Source organism: Oryctolagus cuniculus, chromosome 6, assembly GCF_051225735.1.
Source record: "Oryctolagus cuniculus isolate XC-2025 breed Fujian yellow rabbit chromosome 6, ASM5122573v1, whole genome shotgun sequence".
Taxonomy (NCBI): domain Eukaryota; kingdom Metazoa; phylum Chordata; class Mammalia; order Lagomorpha; family Leporidae; genus Oryctolagus; species Oryctolagus cuniculus.
In genome coordinates this window covers 27,195,543-27,220,132 of record NC_142872.1, presented here as the reverse complement: position 1 = coordinate 27,220,132, position 24,590 = coordinate 27,195,543, and the positions used below count along the sequence as shown (strand labels likewise).

The 24,590-nt window shown below is 44.9% G+C and overlaps 1 protein-coding gene across 1 annotated transcript; it reads left to right on the top strand.

Moving 5' to 3' along the window:
• The first annotated feature begins 366 nt into the window (after nucleotides 1–366).
• On the top strand, nucleotides 367–22,811 carry NME5 (NME/NM23 family member 5). The gene is made up of 6 exons (XM_002710110.6): nucleotides 367–395; nucleotides 842–1,016; nucleotides 11,028–11,233; nucleotides 11,813–11,913; nucleotides 14,668–14,786; nucleotides 22,637–22,811. Exons 2-6 carry the CDS (start codon nucleotides 888–890, stop codon nucleotides 22,715–22,717), a joined length of 636 nt encoding a protein of 211 aa, XP_002710156.1. The 5' UTR covers nucleotides 367–395; nucleotides 842–887; the 3' UTR covers nucleotides 22,718–22,811.
• Nucleotides 22,812–24,590: the final 1,779 nt, after the last annotated feature.

The window sequence follows — 24,590 nt, the reverse complement described above, 5'->3', positions numbered from 1 at the left end:
GGCCCAATTTAGAGGTAATTAAACATTTTATTACTGCTTTATAAATAAATATTTCACAAACAAAGATTGCTTTTTAATTTTAAAGAAACTGGGTATAGAGAGAACAGCATGATCTGGTAGAACAAGAAGGTGCTTGCCACAGGTCTGTGTGGACGGTAGTGTCTAATTGGCAGGAGAGTTGCATAAGAAAAATTGTGAGGGAAATGTTAGGAAACAAATAGCGCTCTGAGATTCACAAGGAGAGTAAAATGCCGGTGGCTGACGTCCTTGATTAAAACGATCCGGAGAAGTTCCAAACCTGTTGCTGGGATTGGCCCTCAGCGGCCACTGTCCCTAGGCCGAGGCTTCAGGTATCCTAGCAACGAGCTGCCGCACTGGGAGCAGCTAGCGCTGAGGTGAGTGAGAGGTTCAGACGTGGAGTGTGTGAATCCAGCCCAAAGAGAGACAGAGGACCTGGGGACCTGCATGTATGCAGAGAGGGTCCTGTGGGGCGGGGAGTCTCCACTAAAGCAGCTGACTATAGCTGCTCCCCCCACGCCCCCGGAGCGCCATGAAATGTCCACTGGTCCACCGTCTGCAGCAGGGAGTCTGCACTAGGCGAGTCCTTCGGGTCACCGCTGGTCATGTGAGCCTCTGGGTCCTCCCTGCTGATGAAAGCTCCTTACAAAACCAATGACCCCACGTAGATGCAGTAGAAATCATGTTGAGACACTGTTTATAGGAAGCCAGGGCAGTTTCTACCTTTATGAAAAACAAACCAAAACAAACAAACAAAAAACTCTTAATACTGCTGTTTTTAATCACACCTATATTTGGGATGGGGGAAATGCTGTCATTGCAGTTGATACCTGTCAAGAAACTCTTAAATTGTATCCCGAAAAGCCAAAATGGAGGTATCAATGTCTCCACCTCAGATATATGTAGAAAAAACCCTGGCCATTATCAAACCAGATGTTGTTGACAAAGAGGAAGAGATACAAGATATTATTCTCAGATCTGGATTCACCATTGTTCAGGTAACTTCTGGGCATGTTCAGGGCTTTTAGTCTCTAATTGCTTTTTTATTATTTTATTTTTTAATGCTTATGGAATTGTGTCCATCTATTTAGATACTTAGTGTTTACCACTAAATTTAGATACTTTAAATATAGAAATTATATGTGATAGTTCTGACTTTTTTCCCCCATACTTCAAAAGGATGTACAATGGGAACTGAAATGGCCTTTTCTTTTACCTGTCCTTTCACACTGCAAGTCCAGTCTCCAGAGATACCACTTGACACTCTTGAGTTCTTCCACCAGTTTTCTTTCTGTCAATTTACAAAGATATTTCTCCCATAAAATAGACCAATTCCCTCACCTTCACTGCCTTAGAATTTCATGTCATTAATCTGAACCTACCCATTCTTTTTAAATTCTAAGTAATATTCTCTATGTTAGAATTGCAGTTAATTTATTTGATCCTCTGCTGATAGATTTTTTTAGGTTGTCGGTATTTTTTTTTCAGTTATAAAACACTGAATATTGAAGCCTTACATTTTTTTCTGTAGTTGATAACACTGACATTTTTTTTTTAAAGATTTGTTTGGGGCCAGCACTGTGGCATAGCGAGTAAAGCCGCTGCCTGCAGTGCTGGCATCCCATATGGATGTCGGTTTGAATCTCTGCTGCTCTGCTTCTGATCTAGCTCTCTGCTATGGTCTGGGAAAGCAATATAAGATGGCCCAAGTCCCTGGGCCCCTGTACCCACATGGGAAACCTGGAAGAAGCTCCTGGTTCCTGGCTTCAGATCGGCATAGCTCTGGCCATTTCGGCCAGTTGGGGAGTGAACCAGCGCATGGAAGATCTCTCTCTCTGCCACTCCTTCTCTTTCTGTGTAACTCTGACTTGAATAAATTAAAAAAAAAAAAAAAGATTGATTTGTTTATTTCAGAGGCAGTTACAGACAGAGGAAGAGACAGAGTGTCTTCCATCTGCTGGTTCACTCCCCAAATGGCTGCCATGGCCGGAGCTGGGCCGATCCAAAGCCCGGAGCCAGGAGCTTCTTCTGGGTTTCCCATGCAGGTACAGGGCCCCGAGTACTTGGGCCATCTTCCACTGCTTTTCCAGGCTATCAACAGGGAGCTAGATTGGAAGTGAAGCAGCCAGGACTTGAACTGGTGCCCATATGGATACGGGTGTTGCAGACGGAGGTTTAACCTACCATGCAACAGCACCAGCCCCCAACGTTGTCATTCTAAAGAACTGAAAATGAATAGAAAAAGTGTTTTTAAAGGTTATTAAATAGGGGCTGACATTGTGGCATAATGGGTTAAGCCATGCCCGAGATGTCTCCATCTCATATGTGTGCCAATTAGAGTCCTGGCTGCTCCACCTGTAATCCAACTCTGTAGCAAAGATGGTCCAAGTACTTGGGCTCCTGCACCCATTGTTGGAGACCCAGATAAAGCTCCTGGCTTCTGCCCAGAAAAATAAATAAATCTTAAAAAAAAAAAAAAAAAAAAAAAAAAGGTTTAGAAGCCAGCGCTGTGACACAGTAAGCTAACTTTTTCATCTCCTACTGAAACAATGTGCCCATAAAACAGTAGGCCAGGGGCTGGCACTGTGGCGCAGCAGGTTAAAGCCGTGGCCTGCAGCGCCAGCATCCCATATGGGCGCTGCTTCATGTCCCGGCTACTCCACTTCAGATCCAGCTCTCTGCTATGGCCTGGGAAAGCAGTAGAAGATGGCCCAAGTGCTTGGGCCCCTGTGCCCACGTGGGAGATCCGGAAGAAGCTCTTGGCTTCGGATCAGCTCAGCTCTGGCTGTTGCGGTCATTTGGGGAGTAAACCATCGAATGGAAGACCTCTCTCTCTGGCTCTACCTCTCTGTAACTCTCTGTCTTTCAAACAAATAAAATAGATCTTAAAAAAACAAAGCAAAACAAAACAGTAGCCCATTAAAACAATACCACCCAGTTTTCCTCCTGCCCAGTCCTTGGGTGTTTGACTATTCTAGCTATCTCATTAAATTGGAATCATACAAAATTTGTCTTCTGAATTGTATGCTTGTATAAGATATTGTAGTTGGGAGTCCTTTGAACTCGAGAGGGAAAACCTTGTGAAAATGATGTCTTTCAGTAGGTGGCAGTCTTTCCTTTGGTACAGACTAAGGGTCTTGTTCCTGATTGTTTTTTATATCACTGCTTTTTCTTCTAAAGATTTGTTTACTCATTTGAAAAACACAGTGACAGAGAAAGGGAGACAGAAGGAGATGTTCCATCTGCTAGTTTACTCCCCAGATGGCTGCAATAGCCCAGACTGGGCCAGGCCCAAGCCAAGAGCCAGAAGCTTTCTCTGGGTCTTCCAAATGGATGTCAGGGCCCAAACACTTCGTCCTTCGTTGTCAGCCCTCCAAGGCATATTAGTAGGAAGCTGGATAGGAAGTGATGGCAGAGAGAGAGAGAGGTCTTCCATCTGCTGGTTCACTCCCCAACTGGCCACAACAGCCGGAGCTGCACCAATCTGAAGCCAGAAGCCAGGAACTTCTTCCTGGTCTCCCACATAGGTGCAGGGGCCCAAGGACCTGGGCCATCTTCTACTGCTTTCCCAGGCCATAGCAGAGAGCTGGATCAGAAGTAGAGCAACTGGGACTCAAACCGGTGCCCATATGGGATGCTGGAACTGCAGGCAGTGTCTTTACCCACTACAGCACAGCACCGGCCCCATCACTGCTTCTGTTTCTGAAACTATTCAACCTAATTTCAAAAGGAGTTTGTCTGATACAATCTTATTTAAAATTTTCTTGATCTAGTTGTAAAGCTAACAATGGAATTATTTATTCTATATTGATGTTAATTAAAGGAAGCCTTTACTTTTTAAAAAAAAGACTTATTTATTTGAAAGGCAGAGTTGGGACCAGAACTGTGGTATAGCAAGTAAAGCCACCACCTATAGTGCTGGCATTCCATATGGGTGCCGGTTCAAGTCCTGGCTACTCCACTTCTGATCCAGCTCTCTGCTATGTTCTCGGAAAGCAGTGAAAGATGGCCCAAGTGCTTGGATCCATGCACCCATGTGGGAGACCTGTAGGAAGCTCCTGGCTCCTGGCCTCAGGTCTGCCCAGCTCTAGCAGTTGCAGCCATTTGGAGAGTGAACCAGTAGATGAAAGACCTCTCTTTCTCTCTCTGCCTCTGCCTCTCTGTAACTCTGCCTTTCAAAAAAATAAATAAATCTTAAAGAAAAAAAAAGTTACAGAGAGAGAAGGACAGAGATCTCCATCTGCTGGTGCACTCCCCAAGTGGCTACAATGGCCAGGGCTGGGCCAGGCTGAAGCCACGAGTCAGGAGTTTCTTCTGGGTCTCCCATGTGGGTGCAGGAGCTCAAACACTTGGGCCATCCGCTGATGCTTTTACAGGTGCATTAGCAGGGAGCTAGATAGGAAATGAAGCAACTGGGACTCCAAATGGTACCCAAATGGGGTACTGGCATTTCAGATGGCAGTTTAACCTGCTGCTTCACAACACCAGCTTCCAAGGGAGCCTTTAGTTTTTAAAATTATTCTATAGGGGACTGGTTTTTGGGCAAAGCAACTTAAGCTACTGCTTTGGTTGCTGGCATTCCATTCTGGAACACTGGGTGGAGTTCTGGCTGCTCTGCTTACAGTCCAGTTTCCTGCTAATCTATTAGGAAAGATAGTAGAAGATGGCCCAAATGATTGGGCTCTTGCAACCTGTGTGGAAGACCTTAATGAAATTCCTGGCTCCTGGCATTTGCATCTACTTGGGAAATTCATCAGGGAATGAATCAGAGATAGAGGATATCTCTCTAATGCTCTGCCTTTTAAATAAATAAATGAACCTTTTTAAAAATTACACTACATTGGGCTGCTGTTATGGCATGATAGGTTAAGCCACTGCCTGCAATACCAGCATCCCATATGAGCACCATTGTGAGTCCTTGCTGCTCTACTTCTGTTGCATTTCCCTGCTAGTATGCCTGGGAAAGCAGTGGAAAATGTCTCAAGTGCTTGGACTCCTGCCACACATGCCCAGGAAACCCAGATGGAATTCTAGGCCCCTGGATTCCACCTGGCAAAGCCCCAGCAATTACATCCATTTAGGGAGTGAATAGCAGTTGGAAGATATCTCTCTCTCTCTCTCTCTCTCTCTTTTTTGACAGGTAGAGTGGACAGTGAGAGAGACAGAGAGAAAGGTCTTCCTTTGCCGTTGGTTCACCCTCCAATGGCCGCTGCGGCCGGCGCACCACGCTAATCCGAAGGTGGGAGCCAGGTGCTTCTCCTGGTCTCCCATGGGGTGCAGGGCCCAAGGACTTGGGCCATCCTCCACTGCACTCCCTAGCCACAGCAGAGAGCTGGCCTGGAAGAGAGGCAACCGGGACAGAATCCGGCACCCCGACCGGGAGTAGAACCTGGTGTGCCGGTGCCGCAAGGCGGAGGATTAGCCTAGTGAGCCGCGGCACCAGCATCTTTCTCTCTCTTTCTCTCTCTGCCTCTATGTAACTCTGCCTTTCAAATAAATATAAGTCTTAAAAAAAAAAAAAAGATGCCACATTAGCTAGTATACATGCAAGAGGTACCTTCCCCTTCTTATTAAGAGACATGTGGCCAATAAGGGATTATACTGCGACAGAGAGCATCTTATTTTTAATCTCAGCTAGAAAAAAAATACTAATAATGCAAAGAATCATAGATAACAGTAATGTATTTTTAAAACTAGTTTTGAGAGATGGAGATGGACAGAGAGATCTTCCATTTGCTGGTGTCTCCCCCAAATGCCTACAACAGGCAAAGCTGGGCCAGGCCCAAACCAGGAACCTGGAACTCATTGAAGTCTCTTATATGGGTAGCAGGGAACCAAATATTTGAGCCATCATTTCTTTTTAAAAAAAAAAATTTTTTTTGACAGGCAGAGTGGACAGAGAGAGAGACAGAGTGAACAGTGAGAGAGAGAGACAGAGAGAAAGGTCTTCCTTTGCCATTGGTTCACCCTCTAATGGCCGCCACGGCTGGCGCGCTGAGGCCGGCGCACCATGCTGATCCGATGGCAGGAGCCAGGTACTTATCCTGGTCTCCCATGGGGTGCAGGGCCCAAGCACTTGGGCCATCCTCCACTGCACTCCCTGGCCACAGCAGAGAGCTGGCCTGGAAGAGGAGCAACCGGGACAGACTCCAGCACCCCGACTGGGACTAGAACCCAGTGTGCTGGTGCCACAAGGCGGAGGATTAGCCTAGTGAGCCGGGGCGCCGGCCTGAGCCATCATTTCTGCCTCCCAGGCTGTGCAATAGCGGGAAACAGAGAATCTAGGACTTCAGCCAGGCACTCCAGTATGGGATGAAGGGATTCCAGTGAGCATGTCCACCCCTGTGTCTTTATTTTATTTTATTTATTTAAAGATTTATTTATTTGAAAGAGTTACACAGAGAGAGAAGGAGAGGCAGAAAGAGAGGTCTTCCATTCAATGGTTCACTCCCCAATTGGCTGCAACGGTCAGAACTGTGCCGATCTGAAGCCATGAGCTAGCAGCTTCTTCCAGGTCTCCCATGCAGGTGCAGAAGCCCAAGGACTTCAGCCATCTTCTACTGTTTTCCCAGGCTATAGCAGAGAGCTGGATTGGAAGTGGACCAGCCGGGAGTCAAACCGGCGGCCATATGTGATGCCGGCACTGCAGATGGCGGCTTTACCTGCTACGCCACATCGGCCCCTTTATTTTATTTTTTAAAAGTATTGGGAGTGGTGCTGTGGCATACTGGGTAAAAGTCGCTGCCTGCAGTGCTGGCATCCCATTTGGGCGCCAGTTCAAGTCCTGGCTGCTCCACTTCTGGTCTAGCTCTCTGCTATGGCCTGGGAAAGCAGTAGAAGACTTCCCGTGTCCTTGGGCCTCTGCACCTGCATGGGAGACTTGGAAGAAGCTTCTGGCTACTGGCTTCTGATTGGCTCAGCTCCTGAGGTTTCAGCCGTTTGGGGTGTTAACCAGCGGATGGAAGACTTGTCTCTCTCTCTTTGCCTTTGCCTCTCTGTAACTCTGCCTTTCAAACAAATAAATAAATCTTTAATTATTTATTATTTATTTATTTGAAAGAGTTAGAGAAAGAGAGATCTTACTTCTGCTAGTTCACTTCCTAAATGGCTGCAGCAGACAGGGCTGGGCCAAGCCAAACCCAGGAGCCAGGATCTTCATCAGGGTCTCCCATATGGCTGGCCAGGGCCCATGTTCTTGGGTCATCTTATGCTGCTTTCCCATACACATTACCAGGAAGCTGGATGGGAAGTGGGGCAGCCTGGACTTGAACCTGTGTCCATATGAGATACCTGTGCTTTAGGTGGCAGCTTAGCCACAGTACCGACCCCTAATTTTAAATAATAGAATCAGGGGCTTGCACTGTGGTGCAGTAGGTTAATTCTCCGCCCGTGGCGCCAGCATCCCATATGGACACCAGTTCAAATCCCAGCTGCTCTTCTTCCAATCCAGCTCTTTGCTATGGCCTGGGAAAGCAGTAGAAGATTGCCCAAGTATTTGGGCCCCTGCACCTGTGTGGGAGACTTGGAAGAAGCTCCTGGCTCATGGCTTCGGATCTCTCCAGCTCTGGCCATTGCAGCCATTTGGGGAGTTAACCAGCAGATGGAAGACCTTCTCTGTCTCTCCCTCTCAGTCTGTAACTCTACCTGTCAAAAATAAATAAATCTTTTAAAAAAATAGAATCGGCCGGCGCCATGGCTCAATAGGCTAATCCTCTGCCTTGTGGCGCTGGCACACTGGGTTCTAGTCCCAGTCGGGGCACCGGATTCTGTTCCAGTTGCTCCTCTTCCAGGCCAGCTCTCTGCTGTGGCCTGGGAGTGCAGAGGAGGATGGCCCAAGTCCTTGGGCCCTGCACCCGCATGGGAGACCAGGAGAGGCACCTGGCTCCTGGCTTCGGATCAGCGCAGTGCGCTGGCCGCAGCGTGCCAGCCGTAGCAGCCATTGGAGAGTGAACCAACGGAAAAAGGAAGACCTTTCTGTCTCTCTGTCTCTCACTATCCACTCTGCCTGTCAAAATAAATAAATAAAAATAATTAAAAAATAGAATAAAAAATTATGCTAAATCAGGTGTTCTAGTAACTTCTCATGTATCTTAATTCTTTGACTATATGAATTTCATGTGAGAACAGATACCAAGACCTTTTAAGTAGTCTTTGGTGAAAATGTCCAGCAGGGCCTGTTCATAACAGTGCTGAGCCACCTAGACAAACATGTTCCTAAACTGCTTGATCTATGCAATTTAGATTTCTTGCTGCAAACTAAGCAATTTTACCAACTTTCAGAAGCCTGAGGAAATGAAAGTTTTGGAAGGGGCTTTAAGATGTAGGTAACTAAGGGGCCAGTGCTGTGGTGGAGCTGGTAAAGCCTCTGCTGTCGCTCCCCCTCTTCGTGGAGGAACGACACAGGACCCTGCGCTGTTCTTTTATCTGCTCGGCCCTCCCCGGGTTTGCTGCTGGTTCTTCCCAGGTTGGCTACCGTCCCTCCACCTCCATGGAGGGGCGGTTCCCCCTGCCACTTTCCCCACTTCTGCGGGGGAGCGGCACACCGCCGGCTGGCTCTCTCGGGGGCTGCTCAGATGTTCCTTCAGATAGATGTTCCTGGTGCATGTTGTCTCTCTCCTCCTTTATAGTCCTCTTCCACCAATCCCAACTCTGCTACCCACACGCCAAGCACGCTGCTCTCCTCCAATCAGGAGCAGGTCCTGCAGCTTGTCAAGTTGGTGAGAGGCAGCTGGGTAGAAGCTGTTTGCTCCTCTCCCAGCGCCATATTGTGGGAGAGCAGATGCATAGAATAAGTCTTAATTCCAGTAACTTATACATTTTTTTTTTTTATTTTTTTGACAGGCAGAGTGGACAGTGAGAGAGAGAGACAGAGAGAAAGGTCTTCCTTTGCCGTTGGTTCACCCTCCAATGGCCGCCGCGGCCAGCGCGCTGCGGCCGGCGCACCGCGCTGATCCGATGGCAGGAGCCAGGAGCCAGGTGCTTTTCCTGGTCTCCCATGGGGTGCAGGGCCCAAGCACCTGAGCCATCCTCCACTGCACTCCCTGGCCACAGCAGAGAGCTGGCCTGGAAGAGGGGCAACCGGGACAGAATCCGGTGCCCCAACCAGGACTAGAACCCGGTGTGCTGGCGCTGCAAGGCGGAGGATTAGCCTAGTGAGCCGTGGCGCCAGCATAGACCTTTCTCTCTGTCTCTCTCACTGTCCACTCTGCCTGTCCAAAAAAAAAAAAAGACACCCCCACCCCATAACTCTGCCTTTCAAATAAATAAATCTTAAAAAAAATGTTAGGGGGGCCAGCGCTGTGGTGTAGTGGGTAAGGCAGCCGCCTGCAGTGCCAGCATCCCATGTGGACGTTGGTTTGAATCTTGGCTGCTTCACTTCTGATCCAGCTCTCTGCTATGGCCTGGAAAAGCAGTAGAAGACAGCCCAAGCCCTTGGGCCCCTGCACCTATGTGAGAGACCTGGAAGAAACTCCTGGCTCCTGGCTTCAGATCAGTGCAGCTCCGGCCATTGTGGCCTATTGGGGAGTTAACCAATGGATAAAAGACCTCTCTCTTTCTCTGCCTCTGCTTCTCTCTCTGTGTATCTCTGACTTACAAATAAATAAATAAATCTTAAAAAAAAAAAAAAAAAACAAAACAAGTAGATGACTTGGAAGAATCCACACTATAGTGTTAGGAAACTAACTCATTTTAGAAAGGTGAATTTCCATCTTAAGTGTATTTTTAGCCTTACTGACTTATCTCCATGTCTCATCATATTTTTAAAAAAATTATTTATTTAAAAGGAAGAGTTACAGAGAGAAGGAAACACGGAGATTTTCCATCTGTTGGGTAACTCTCCAAATGGATACAACACCCAGGACTGGAATAGACTAAAGCCAGGAGCTTCATGTATGTCTCCCATGTAGGTTCAGGAACCCAAGAACTTGGGCCATCTTCTGCTGCTTTCCCAGGCACATTAGCAAGGAGCTGATTAGGAAGTAGAGCAGCTGAGACTTGAACTGGTGCCTACATGGGCTGCTGGTGTTGCAGGTGGCAGCTTACTTAACCTACTGCACCACAACACTGGCCCTCACTGTCTTATTTTTAATCCCTCTGTTGTATTTTTGAGCATTTCCCCTACTGATCTATCTTTAGGTGGAATTGAAAAACATCAGTAATAGATTTTTTGTTATTTGAGAGACAGAGATTCCCCAAATGCCTGCAAGAGCTGGAGTTGGGCCAGAGTCAGAACTAGGAATGCAATCCATTCCAAGCAGAGTTCTCTAAATATTGTTCCAGATGCCCACCCCAGATAGGGAAAGGTGGATTTGGAATATTCTAAAGCCTAGTTTTGTTCGCTGAAAAAATTCAAAGTACCATTTACAAAGTTTCTATCATTAGAGAGCTGTTTGCTTTAGGAAGGTGATATGGGTGCAGGTGTTTGACACGGTGGTTAGGATGCTGCTCTGGACACGCATATCCCATATTGGAATGACTGGATTGGAGTCCCGTCTCTGCTCCAAGTTCTAGCTCCCTGATGATGCACACATGGGAGACAGCAGTGATAGCCCAAGTAGCAGCTTACTACCACTCATGTGGAAGACCTGGATTCAGTTTCTGGCTCCTGGTTTTAGCCTGGTTTTGGCTTTGCCACTGATGTTGGGGGCATTCAGAGAGTGACCCAGCAGTGGAAGACCTCCCTCTATCTTCCTCTCTGCTTTTCAAATAAATAAATAAATAAATAATACTCAAATAATTTTTAAGAGAGAGATATAATGAATGTATCATTAATAAACTTATGCTGAGGGAGGTTGTCGAGCAGTAATCATTTTTCCTAAGTAGGTTAAATAATTTCTGTTATTGTTATATTTATAAAAACCATTTAATTGTCATGTCCTTTCTTCATAATAAAAAGATGAACCTCATATCTGTGATCAGATTGGTACCAATTTTAAATTATTTAATACTTTAATGAGGTATTATTAAACTGTCATTTTAAATGCTGTTGTTAACTTTTTCTCTTATAGAGAAGAAAACTACGTTTCAGCCCTGAACAATGTAGTAATTTTTATGTGGAACAGTATGGAAAAATGTTTTTCCCCAATTTAACAGTTTACATGAGTTCTGGACCACTTGTTGCCATGATATTAGCTAGACACAAAGCCATTTCTTATTGGAAAGAACTTTTGGGACCAAGTAACAGCTTAATAGCTAAGGAAACACACCCAGACAGGTAATGTCTATAAAAATTTTTTCAAAAATCTGATTTCATTGTAATGGTTTCATTTGTTTTTCTAAATCAACTTTTTTGGGGGAGGTGGCGGGGGGCGGTGAGTGTGTTTTACGTTTTAACCATTCAGAAGTTAGTTTTAATATCAAATACCACAAAAGATCTCATGAAATGTTCAGTTAGCTTTATTCTTTCTTGAATTAAAGTGCCACTGAAGTAGGACTTTTTTGTGGGAAACTTTGGGTGGCATTTTGAAAGAATATTGGTAATACAGGAGCAGAAATACATATTTTCAGTATCATAAATAATGTATGGAAACAAGAAGACATTGAGTGTATGCATTTTTGAATATGTGCTATTTTTTCACTTCTTATAAAACAATGCTTTTTTTTTTATCTAGAGAACTATTTTCCCTGTATATCTCTCCTACAGTTTTAAATATATTTGATCCTCACTTAGATCTGTTTAAGCTTAAATTAAAAATAGATTGAAGTCTTTTTATAGAATCCTAAGTGGAATGCATGAATATGATTAAGGAAAGGATGTCAAAGTGGATGGACATTGTCTTTAACCTGTGCTTAGTCTAAGGGCAATTTATGGCACAGATGACCTAAGGAATGCACTTCACGGGAGTAATGACTTTGCTGCAGCAGAAAGAGAAATTCGTTTCATGTTTCCTAAAGGTGAGTTAGAGCTGACTAATTTTTGTCTCCTTATTGTTTGCTTTTGTAGCTGTAAAGGAAGATAATAGGATTTTTCTCCACTCTATACTATTTTCAAGTTGTACTTACCTAAAAACTCACAGTCACCATTAGAAAACTCAAAATTTCTCTCGGAACTAAATTGTACCCTCTAGGCAATTTTTTAAGAAGAATTTAATACTTTTTTTTCTTGGTTGTCTTTGGACTAGACATATTTAGGGTTTCTCTTCTCGAAGTGTTATAATTCTTTATAAGTATCCTTAATGTTTAGTAAAGTTTCTACATATGAATAAAAATAATCTCTTTTGGAAATTTTGGTGGATTTACCATCTTCTCTAACAGTTTACTGTTTGTCTAACAAAGTCTCATGTGCTATGAAATTAATTTTTTAAAAAAGATTTATTAATTTATTTGAAAACCAGATACAGAGAAAGATAGAGATGGAGATCTTCCATCCACTGATTCACTCCCCAAATAGCCACAGAAGCCTGGACCTCCATCTAGGTTTCCTATGTGGGTAGCAGATTTCCAAGCACTCAGACCATCTTCTGCTCCCTACTAGACACATTAGCAGGGATTTGGATCAGAGTGGAGGAGCCAGTACTCAAACCAGCACTCATATGGGATGCTGGTGTCACAAGCAGCAGCTTAATGCACTGTGCCACAACACCTGTCCCAATTAATAATAGAGAATTATTAATATTTTTAAACTTTTTTTAAAGTTTTATTTATTTACTCGAGAAGCAGAGTTACAGACAGAGAGATCTTCCATCTGTTGGTTCACTCCCTAAATGGCTGCAATGGCCAGTGTTGTCCTGATCCAAAGCCAGGAGCCAGGAGCTTCTTCCAGGTTTCCCACATGGGTGCAGGGGCCCAAGGACTTGGACCATCTTCTTCTACTGCTTTTCCAGGTCATAGCAGAGAGCTGGATTGAAAGAGGAGCAGCTGGGACTTGAACCTGTGCCCATATGGGATGCCAGCACCCCAGGTGGACGCTTAACCTACTATGCCACAATGTTGGCCCTCCAAAATTATTTTTGAATGTATTTATTTGAGAGGCAGAGAGACAGAGAGAGCTCCCATCCACTGATTCATTCCCCAAATGCCCAGAATGGCTGGGACTGGGCCAGGCCACAGCCAGGAGCTGGAAATTAGATCCAGGTCTCCCACATGGTGGTGGGAGCCAAATTAACTGAGCTATCATCAACTCTCAGTGTCTTTATTAGCAGAAAGCAAAAGCCTAATCCGGGAATGGAACATAGTTAAGAATCATCTTAGTTGGCATCCTAACCAGTAGGCCAAATGCCCATCCCATGTTCTCAGTATTTTCTATTGAAGATTTATTCAAAGAAAGCTAAAAACTGTGTTGGAAATTTACTAACATGCAATGATGTAGAATTTCTGAATTTGTCTCCTAATTTGATCTGTTACTTTTTGGCACCAGTAGGCTTGGGAATAGCCTGATGCTGACCTGTTGATAGGTGAAAACCTTCCTCCATTGGCCCTTCATTCTTCTTCTTCTTCTTCTTTTTTTTTTTTTTTAAGATTTATTTTATTTATTATTTGACAGCCAGAGTTACAAAGAGAAGTAGAAACAGAGAGAGAGGTCTTTCATCGCCGGTTCACTCCCCCGATGGCTGGAATGGCCGGAGCTGCACCAATCCAGAGCCAGGAGCCAATAGCTTCTTCTGGGTCTCCCACACGGGTATAGGGGCCCAAGGACTTGGGCCATCTTCTATCCCAGGGCATAGCAGAGAGCCAGATGGGAAGAGGACCAGCCGGGACTAGAACTGGCGCCCATATGGGATGCTGGCGCTTCAGGCCAGGGAGTTAACCCGCTGCACCACAGCGCAGGCCCAATCCCCTTCATTCTTCTTAATAACAAGTCTTTTTATTTGCCTGTCACTCTCCCAAGGGACAGCCTACTGCCCTCCTTCTATTTTTTTTATTTTTTGAAGATTTACTTATTTATTTGAGAGGTAGAGTTACAGACAGACAGAGGAAGAGACAGAGAGAAAGCTCTTCATCTGCTGGTTCATTCCCTAAATGGCCACAATAGCTGGAGCTGGGCCGATCCAAAGCCAGGAGCCAGGAATGTCTTCCGGGTCTCCATGTGGGTGCAGGAGCCCCAACACTTGGGCCATCTTCTGCTTTCCCAAGTCATAGCAGAGAGCTGGATCTGAAGAGGAGCAGCTGGGACTCGAACCAGCACCCATATGGGATGCCATTTCTGCAGGTGGAGGCTTTACCCACTATGCCAGAGCACCAGCTCCAAAATGTTTATTTTCTATTCTTCTTGAAAAGCAGAGTGACAGAGGGAGAGACAGACATCTTCCATCTATTGCTTCACTCCCTAGATGCCTGCAATAACCTGGGCCAGTCCAGGAACAAAAGTCAAGAGGCAGGAGCCAGGAACTCCATCAAGGTCTCCCATGTGGACAATAGGGACTCAAGGGCTTGCGTCATCATCTGCTGCTTCCCAGGCTCATTAGAAGTAGAGTAGGATGATTCAACTGGCACTCCGATATGGGATGTGGGTGTTCCAGGGAATAGCTTTACCTGCTGTGCCACAATGCTGCCTATTTGTGTGTGTTTTAAACAAACTGTTATGCTGTGTATGTAATTATTTTTTGAGTATTTTTCTTGACAAAAGTTATTTAAAGATATCCTTCTTAATGACCATGCAATATTTAATCATTTATGTTTGCTCTAAAGAGAATGTTTTTGTATTTGCAGTGATTGTTGAGCCTATTCCAGTTGGACAAGCTGCTAAGGACTATTTAAATTTGTATGTAATACCAACTCTGCTTGAAGGACTCACGAAGCTTTGTAAGCAAAAACCAGCAGATCCTTTTGTAAGAAATATTTTCTTTTACAATATAGAATAGTGTCTATCATTTTCCTGCTTAAAATAGTGTTCTTTGAGGGCCAGCACTGTGGTATAGCCGATAAAGCCACCATGTGTACTGCCAGCATCCCATATGGGTGTCTGTTCGAGACCTGGCTGCTCCACTTCTGATCCAGCTCTCTGCTATAGCCTGGGAAAGCAGTAGAAAATGGCTCAAGTGCTTGGGCCCCTACACCCATGTGAAGACCCAGAAGAAGCTCTTGACTCCTGGCTTCAGATTGGCATAGATCTGGCCATTGAGGCTATTTGGGAGTGAACCAGGGGATGAAAGACTTCTCTCTCTCTCTACCTCTGCCTGTCTCTCTGAAACTCTGCCTTTCCAATAAATAAATAATTTTTTTTAAAAAATAGTGTTTGTTGAAACAAGGAAACAGTTTTTGGTGATGAAAACTGGATTGAAGTGATAAATGCATGTCAGTAAATACACTAAAACTAATTGAATTGTATACTTCAGTGGGAAAGTTTTTTGACATGTGAATTGTATCTCAAAAGAATTTTTTTAAGTTTTTTTTTTTTTATTTGAAAGGGAGAGTTACAGGGCCATCATCTGCTGCTTTCTCAGTCTTGAGAACATTTTTAAGTAAGAATTTATAGAAATGATTTTATGCATATTTTAGACACTTCCTTATGTATAACTATTGATGATTTTCTTGCTACATTTTAATTCTTTTTTTTATTTTATCTGAAAGAGTTACAGAGAGGGAGAAACAGAGATTTTTCCATTCCTTGTTCACTCCCTAGATGGCCACCAACAGCTGGGGCTGGGCCAAGCCAAAGCCAGTAGCCAGGAGCTCCTTCCAGGTCTCCCATGTAGGTGCAGGGGTGCAAATACTTGAGCCATCTTTCACTGCTTTTTCCAGGCCATTAGCAGGGAGCTAGATTGGAAGTTTAGCAGCTGGGGTATGAACAAGCACCCATATGGGATGTTGGCATTGCAGGAGGCAGCTTTACCTGCTATGCTACAACACTCTCATGTGTTTTAATTCTTTTTTTTTTTTTAATTATTTCTTTTTTTTATTTGAAAGGTAGAGTTAGAGAGAGAAGAAGAGACAGAGACATCCTCCTTCTGCTGGTTCACTCCCTAAGTGACTGCAGTGGCCAGAGCTGCAAAGGTCTAAAGGCAGGAGCCAGGAAACTCCTTCAGGTCTCCCACGTGGGTGCAGGGGCCCAAGCACTTAGGCCATCCTTCGCTGCTTTCTTGGGCATATTAGCAGGGAGTGGGATTGGGAGTGGAGTAGCCAGGACTCAAACTAGTGCCCAAATGCTGGTGTTGCAGGCAACAGCTTTACCTGCTACATCACAACACTGGCCACATGTGCTTTGATTTTTAAAAAACATGTTTCTAGGCCGGCGCCGTGGCTCACTAGGCTAATCCTCCGCCTTGCGGCGCCGGCACACCGGGTTCTAGTCCCGGTCGGGGTGCCGGATTCTGTCCCGCTTGCCCCTCTTCCAGGCCAGCTCTCTGCTGTGGCCAGGGAGTGCAGTGGAGGATGGCCCAAGTCCTTGGGCCCTGCACCCCATGGGAGACCAGGAGAAGTACCTGGCTCCTGCCATCGGATCAGCGCGGTATGCCCGCCGCAGCGCGCTGGCCGCGGCGGCCATTGGAGGGTGAACCAATGGCAAAGGAAGACCTTTCTCTCTGTCTCTCTCTCTCTCTCACTGTCCACTCTGCCTGTCAAAAAACAAACAAACAAACAAACAAAAAAACATGTTTCTAAATACTTTTTCAGTGACTGTATTTCAGTGAACTGTGCTTTTGTGTATAGTTTGAGTAATCATGTTTAAATGATAGATAAATCTTGAATTGTATTCAACATTTTTTGTTTCTTGTGCTATCTATTTTTTAATAATATTTATTTATTTAAAAGGCAGAGTTAAGTTACAGAGAGAGAGGTGTAGGGATAGAGAGAGCTCTTTCATCTTTTGATTCACTCCCCAAATGGCCTCAACAACCAGGGCTGGGCCAGGCCAAAGCCAGGAGGCAGGAGCTTCATCTAGGTCTCCCACACAGGTACATGGATCCAGGCATTGTGCCATCCTCTTCTGCTTTCCGAGGCACATAAGCAGGGAGTTGGATTAGACGTGGAGAAGGCAGGACTCAAACTTGTGCCCACATATGGTATTGGCATTGCAGGTCGCAGCTTAGCCTGCAGTATCTGGGGTGTAGCTGGGACCCAAGCTGTCACTCTGATAGAGCAGGCAGACATCCCCAGGAGCAGCCAGCCCACTGCACCACGATGCCTCCCCCAACCTTAGACCATTTCAGACTGAAGAAGAAGATACACCTGGTTCCATTTCTCCTTCCTTCAGATTAACCCTGAAGTCATCTTGCCCAGTAAGGGTCATTCAACTCCAGCTCCAGACACCTAACTTCTCTCTGAGTCTATTTGACATTAATAAAATGTAAATATTTTAATATCTACCTGCCCAGCAGGGCTATTGTTAAGATTAATTGTATAAATGCATGTAAAATTATTAGAGTGTCTCTTGAATGAAAAATGCTCAGATATTAGCTGCTAGGGCAGGGAGTTAGGCTGTTGTTCTGGGAAACTCACAATCTATAATAGAGTGCATAGAATTGAGTCCTGCCTCTGCTTCCCGCTAATGTTCCTGGGAAGCAGCACATGCTGGCCCAAGTACTTGGGCTAACTGCCACCCACATGGAGACCTGGAAGAAGCTCCTGGCTCCTGGTTTCATACTGGTCCAGCTCTGGCTGTTATAGCCATTTGGGGAATGAACCAATAGGTTGAAGATCTGTGTAACTCTGTTTTTCACATAAATAAATAAATCTTTAAAAAAAATTTCCCTGGGGCCAGCATGCTGATATAGAGGGGTAAGCCACCCCCAGCGATGCCAGCATTCAATATGGGCGGCCAATTCAAATTCCACCTGCTGTGCTTCCAGTCTAGCTCCCTGCTAATGCACCCGAGAAAGCAGCAGAAGATGGCAGAATCCTTGGATCCCTGCCTAAATAAATAAATGGACAAATATTTTTTTAAATTTATTTTTATTAATGTTCAGTTTTGCCTTTTAAAAGTTATTTAATAAGTCAAATCTTGATTTTTTTCCCTTCTCATATACTTTTCCAGTACTAATTAGGTTTAAGAAGTCTTACCCAATTATTTTGCTAAATATTCACTTTTTTTTTCTAGATTTTTAAAAATGTCTTTACCTGCACCTGGAATTTATTTTCATATATAGCACAAAATAAATATCTAAATTGATTTTTTGAATATTTTTGGGGCCAGCATTATGGTACAGCTGGTTAAGCCAACACCTGTGATGCCAGCAATCCATATGAGAACCAATTCAAGTCGTGGCTGTTCCACCTTTTCCTGGGAAGATAGCAGAGAATGGCCCAAGTGGTTGGGCCCCTGCAACCACCTGGGAGACCAGGATGGAGTTCCTGGCTCCAAGCTGTGGCCTGGCCCAGCCCTAGCTATTGTGGCAATGTGGGGAGTGAACCAATATTTGGAAGATCTCTCACTGTTAATCTGCCTTTCAAATAAATAAATAAATGTTTTTCTTTTTAAATTGTATTCACAACTTTGTGCAACCATTAACAGTATCTTATTTCCAAAAATTTCCCATTGACCCAAGCAGAAACTCTAACCCTTAAGTAGTAATTCTCCATTCCCTCCTTCTCTCATCTACTGGTAACCTCTACTTTTTTCTGTCTCTCTGGATTTGCCCATTCTAGATATTTCCTATAAGAGGAATCATATCATTTTTGTTATTTTATATCTATCTGGCTTGTTTCCCTTAGTGTAGTGTTTTCCAGTTTCATTCATGTTATAGCATGTATCAGAATTTCATTCTTTTTATTATGATGAAATAATATTTTGTGCATGTATATGGCATATTTTTTCTATCCATTCATCTGTTGATGGACACTTGGGTTGTTTCTACCATTTGGTTAATGTGCATAACATTGTAGTGAACATTGACGTGTGAGTATCTATTTGAATTTCTGTTTTCAGTTCTTTTGAGTATATACCTAAAAGTGGAGTTGCTGTGCTCATTCATTATAGATTCCTTTTTTTACATAAATGTCCATAACAGTTTTATTTATGATGGCTCCAAATTGAAAACAATGCAAGTGTTCATCAACATGTCATGGAGAAATAGTTTACAAGATTTGCATATAGATAATGAAACACTTCCTAGCAATAAAAGGCAATCAGCTATGGATAACCACAACAGCATTTGTAAACTGCAAATATAGTATATTGAAGGGCCAGCACTGTAGCTTAGCAGGTTAAGCTGCCACCCGCAGTGTTGGCACCTCATATGGGCGCCGGTTTGAGTCCCAGCTGCTCACTTCTGATACAGCTCTCTGCTATGGCCTGGGAAAGCAGTAGAAGATGGCCCAAGTCCTTGGGCCCCTGCACCTTTGTGGGAGACCCAGAAGAATATCCTGGCTCCTGGCTTCTGAACAACCCAGCTCTAGCTGTTGTGGCCAACTGGGGAGTGAACCAGTGAATGGAAAACCTCTCTCTCTCTCTCTCTCTTTCTCTCTCTGCCTCTCCTTCTATCTCTGTGTAACTCTGACTTTCAAATATATAAACAAATCTTTTTTTATTTTATTTTATTTTTTGACAGGCAGAGTGGACAGTGAGAGAGAGAGAGAGACAGAGAGAAAGGTCTTCCTTTGCCATTGGTTCACCCTCCAATGGCCGCCGCGGCTGGCACGCTGCGGCCAGCGCACCGCGCTGATCCGATGGCAGGAGCCAGGTACTTCTCCTGGTCTCCCATGGGGTGCAGGGCCCAAGGACTTGGGCCATCCTCCACTGCACTCCCTGGCCACAGCAGAGAGCTGGCCTGGAAGAGGGGCAAGCGGGACAGAATCCGGCACCCCGACCGGGACTAGAACCCGGTGTGCCGGCGCCGCAAGGCGGAGGATTAGTCTAGTGAGCTGCGGCGCCGGCCAAATCTTTTTTTAAAAAAATAGCATATTGAGTGAAAAAATAAAAAGACTATTTTTTATTATTCTATTTGTATGAAGCTCTCAAATATGCAAATTAATCTATGGCAACAGAAAGCAGATCAGAGTTTGCCTAAGTTGGTGTGGGGAACAGGCAGAGATGGATTACAAAAGGTATGAGGAAATTTTTTTTCTTTTTTTGAGAAGCAGAGAGATAGAGACAGAGAGACAAATATAGAGAGCTTCCGTCTGCTGGTTTACTCGCCAAATGCCCACAACAGCCAGTGCTGGGGCCAGGGACCCAAATATATTAGTCATCATCTGCTGCCTCCCAGGATGCATAGTAACAGGAGGCTGCAGGAGATGTGGAGTAGCTGGCTCTCCAACCAGGCACTGAGTTAGGGTGCAGGTCTCCCTGGTAGGGACTTAAGCTGCTGAGACAACTGTCTGTCCCCAAGGTGAGGAAATTTAGGGATGGTAAATATGTTCATTACTTCATTGTGGTGATGGTTTCATGTGAATATAATATGCCCAAACATATCAAATTGTACACATTAAATATTTACAGTTTATGATGTCAATTTGATTTCAATAAAGCTGTTTAAAAAACTATCTAGGTGTGGGCTACAGTCCAGTACCCTAATATTATTTGAAAGTTTAATGGTTGTGGTGCTTCCTTCCACATAGTAAACGCTCTATCAGTAACTTGAATTTCCTTTCTTGAACAGCATAGCTTTTTTTTAAGATTTATTTATTTATTTGAAAGTCAGAGTTACACGGAGAGAGAGGAGAGGCAGAGAGAGAGAGAGGTCTTCCATCCGATGGTTCACTCCCCAATTGGCCGCAATGACCGGAGCTGCGCCGATCCAAAGCCAGGAGCCAGGAGCTTCTTCCAGGTCTCCCACATGGGAGCAGGGGCCCAAGGACTTTGAGCCATCCTCTACTGCTTTCCCAGGCCATAGCAGAGAGCTGGATCGGAAGAGGAGCAGCCGGGACTAGAACCAGCGCCCATATGGGATGCTGGCGCTTCAGGCCAGGGCGTTAACCCACTGCGCTATAGCACCGGTCCCTATTTATTTATTTTGAAAGGCAGGGGCTGGCACTGCATCAGAATGCAAAGTAACCAGGACTTAAACCAGACACTCTGATGTAGGATGCAGCTTAACCCGCACTGCCACAACTGATTTTTGAGTGCAGATTTTGCAGACAACAACTTTGCTAAATTTAATTAGCTCTAGTAGCTTTCTTGCGACTTCTTTGGAGTTTCTCATATATGTATAATCCATCATACCATCTCTCAATAGAAATAGTTTTACTTCTTTCTTTCCAATTTGGATTTTTTTTTACTGTTTACTTATTTTCATTTATTTAAAAGGCAGCGAGATAGAGACAGACAGACAGAGACAGAGACATCTTCCATCCACTGGTTCACTCCCCAGATGCCAGCAACAGCCGGGGCTAGGCTGAAGCCAGGATTCAGGAACCCTGTCTGATGTCCCATGTGAATGGCAGGGGTGTAAGCACTTGAGCCATCATCTGCTGCCTCCCAGGATGTATTAGCAGGAAGCTAGATTAGAATCCAAGAAGCTGAGACAAAAACCAGCCCTCTGATCTGTGATGTGGGTATCCCAAGCAGTAGTGTGACCTACTGTGCCACAACATGTACCCTGGATCTACTCTTGATAATCTTATTTAATGTAAATCAGTGTTTCAATTTTTAATGCACTTTTTAAAAAAGATTTATTTATTTATTTATTTGAAAGACAGAGTTACAGAGAGGCATTCAGAGAAAGAACTTCCATTGGCTGGTTCACTTGACAAATGGCTGCAATGGCCAGGGCTGGGCCAGTCCAAAGCCAGGAGCCAGGAGCTTCTTCCAGGTCTCCCACACAGATGCAGGGATGCAAGCACTTGGACCATCTTCTACTGCTTTCCCAGGCCATTTCAGAGAGCTGGATTGGAAGTGGAGCAGCCAGGACTTGAACTGGCCCACTATGGGACATCTGCACTGCAGGTGGCAGCTTTATCCACTACACCACAGCACCTGCTCCACAGTCGTTATTCTTTTATATTTTTTTATTTATTTTTATTTATTTATTTTTTTGACAGGCAGAGTAGACAGGGAGAGAGAGAGACAGAGAGAAAGGTCTTCCTTTGCCATTGGTTCACCCTCCAATGGCTGCCACGGCCGGTGCGCTGCGGCCGGTGCACTGCGCTGATCTGAAGGCAGGAGCCAGGTGCTTCTCCTGGTCTCCCATGGGGTGCAGGGCCCAAGGACTTGGGCCATCCTCCACTGCACTCCCTGGCCACAGCAGAGAGCTGGCCTGGAAGAGAGGCAACCGGGACAGAATCCGGCGCCCCGACTGGTATGCCGTGTGCGGCGCCTCAAGGCGGAGGATTAGCCTATTGAGCCACGGCGCTGGCCAACAGTTGTTATTCTTTTAAAAAGATTTATTTATTTAGTTGAAAGTCAAAGTTATACAGAGAGAGAGAGGGAGAGAGATCTTTCAACTGTTGGTTCACTCCCCAGATGGCCACAATGGCCGGGACTGGGCCAGGCCAAACCCAGGAACCAGGAGCTTCTTGCAGGTCTCCCATGTGGTTGGCGGGGGGCCCAAACACTAGGGCTATCTTTTGCTGCTTTTCCCAGGCCATTAGTGAGGAACTGGATCAGAAGTGGAGCAAGTGGGACTCAAACCAGTATTCATATGGGATGCTGATGTTGTAGGGAGTGCTGTAACCAGCCATACCACAACATCGTTCTCCATTTTCTTAAAGTGATTTTTGAAAACTACTTTTGTTTCCAATTGATAGAATAGTATATATTGAAAGGAAATGTTTACTGACTTTTTTCCCCTCCCTTTTTCTACAGATTTGGCTTGCTGATTGGCTGCTGAAAAATAATCCCAACAAACCTAAACTTTGTCACCATCCAAATACAGAACAATGTTAAAGTACTCCAAAGACCAAATCATGAACTGTCTTATTGTAGAAAGTTGTGCTCTCCTTTTTCTCCTACTTCTATTAAAGGTTTAAGTACCTACCTACATATGTAATATATTATTTTTTTTTAAGATTTCTTTTTTTTTATTTGAAAGTCAGAGTTACACAGAGAAAACAAGAGGCAGAGAGAGAGAGGTCTTCCATCTGCTGGTTTCACTCCCCAGTTGGCCACAACTGCTGGAGCTATCCCGATCCAAAAACCAAGAGCTTCTTCCTGGCCTCCCCACATGGTTGCAGGGGCCCAAGTGTCGCTCCCCCTCTTCGTGGAGGAACGACACAGGACCCTGCGCTGTTCTTTCGTCTGCTTGGCCCTCCCCGGGTTTGCTGCTGGTTCTTCCCGGGTTGGCTACTATCCCTTCCACCTCCGTGGAAGGGCAGTTCCCCCTGGCCGCATTCCCCACTTCCGCAGGGGAGCGGCACACCGCCGGCCGGCTTTTCTCGGGGGCTGCACAGGTGTTCCTTCAGCTAGATGTTCCCCCTTAGATGTTCCCCATAGATGTTCCTGGTGCATGCCGTCTCTCTCCTCCTTTATAGTCCTCCTCCGCCAATCCCAACTCGGCTGCCCACACGCCGAGTACGCTGCTCTCCAATCAGGAGCAAGTCCTACAGTTAATTGGTTGAACTGGAGGCAGCTGTGCGGAAGCTGTTTACTTCTCTCCCAGCGCCATATTGTGGGAGAGCAGATGCATAGAATAAGTCCTAATTCGAGTAACTTAGTCTAGTCCGGATTGCTCCCCACACCAAGTACTTGGGCCATCTTCCACTGCTTTCCCAGGCCATAGCAGAGAGCTGGACTGGAAGCAGAGCAGTCAGGATTTGAACCGGCGTCCATATGGGAGGCAGGCACTGCAGGTGGCGGCTTTACCCACTACACCACAGTGCCTGCCTCCCATGTGGGAGACCTGGATGGTGTTATGGGCTCCTGGCTTCAGCATGGCCCATCCCAGCAATTGCAGCTATTTGGGGGTAAAACAGTAGATGAAAGATCTCTCTTTCCTGCTCTCTCTCTCACACTGCCTTTCAAATATCTAAATCTTAAAAATCTTAGGGGACAATTGAAGAGATTAATTGTAGACTAAGTGTTATATTAGAGAATAATTATAGATTTTTATAGGATGAAAACATCACGATGCAAGGAGAACATTACATTTTTGGGTTATGCATTCTGAAACATTTAGGAAAAAAATTAATGATGTTTAGGACACTTTCAAATGATACAGCAAAAAAAAATTTTGTACATTCAAAAAGTTAGCAGTCTAGGTGGTGGCCACCCAAGTGCTCATTGTGCTATTTTTTCAAATTCTGCATACTTTAAAAAAAATTTGCTTGTAACGCAGAGTTACAGAAAGAAATTTTCCATCCACTGGTTTACTCTCCCCAAATGGTTGCAATGGCTGGGGGCTGGGCTGGTCCAAAGCCAGGAATTAGGAACTCTATCTGGGTCTCCGACATGGTAGCAACAGTCCAAGCACTTGAACCCATCCTCTGGTACTTTCCCAGGCACGTTAGCAGGAGCTGGATCAGAAGCAGAGCATCCAAGATGTGAACTGGCACCGATATAAGACACCAGCTTCATGTCCATGTTCAGTGCCCTTCCACATGGGAAAAAGAGACAATATTTTGTATAGTGGAAAAAATTCATGCTGGAAGTCAGTTCCAATATCCAAATCTGTCATTTTTTAAATGGAGAGAAAAATATACTATTTTGAGATTTTAAAAAACATATGTAATTATTTATTTGAAAGACAGAATGATAGGAGAGAGAGAGATCATCCATCTGCTGTCCATTCCCCCAAATGCCTGTAGCCCCAGGGCTGAGCCAG

Coding starts and splice junctions, on each gene's coding strand:
- NME5 (XM_002710110.6), top strand. CDS start 888: ATGGAGGTATCAATGTCTCCACCTCAGATATATGTAGAAAAAACCCTG. Junction 1,017..11,027: donor CTGGATTCACCATTGTTCAG/GTAACTTCTGGG, acceptor TTTCTCTTATAG/AGAAGAAAACTACGTTTCAG. Junction 11,234..11,812: donor AAGGAAACACACCCAGACAG/GTAATGTCTATA, acceptor ACCTGTGCTTAG/TCTAAGGGCAATTTATGGCA.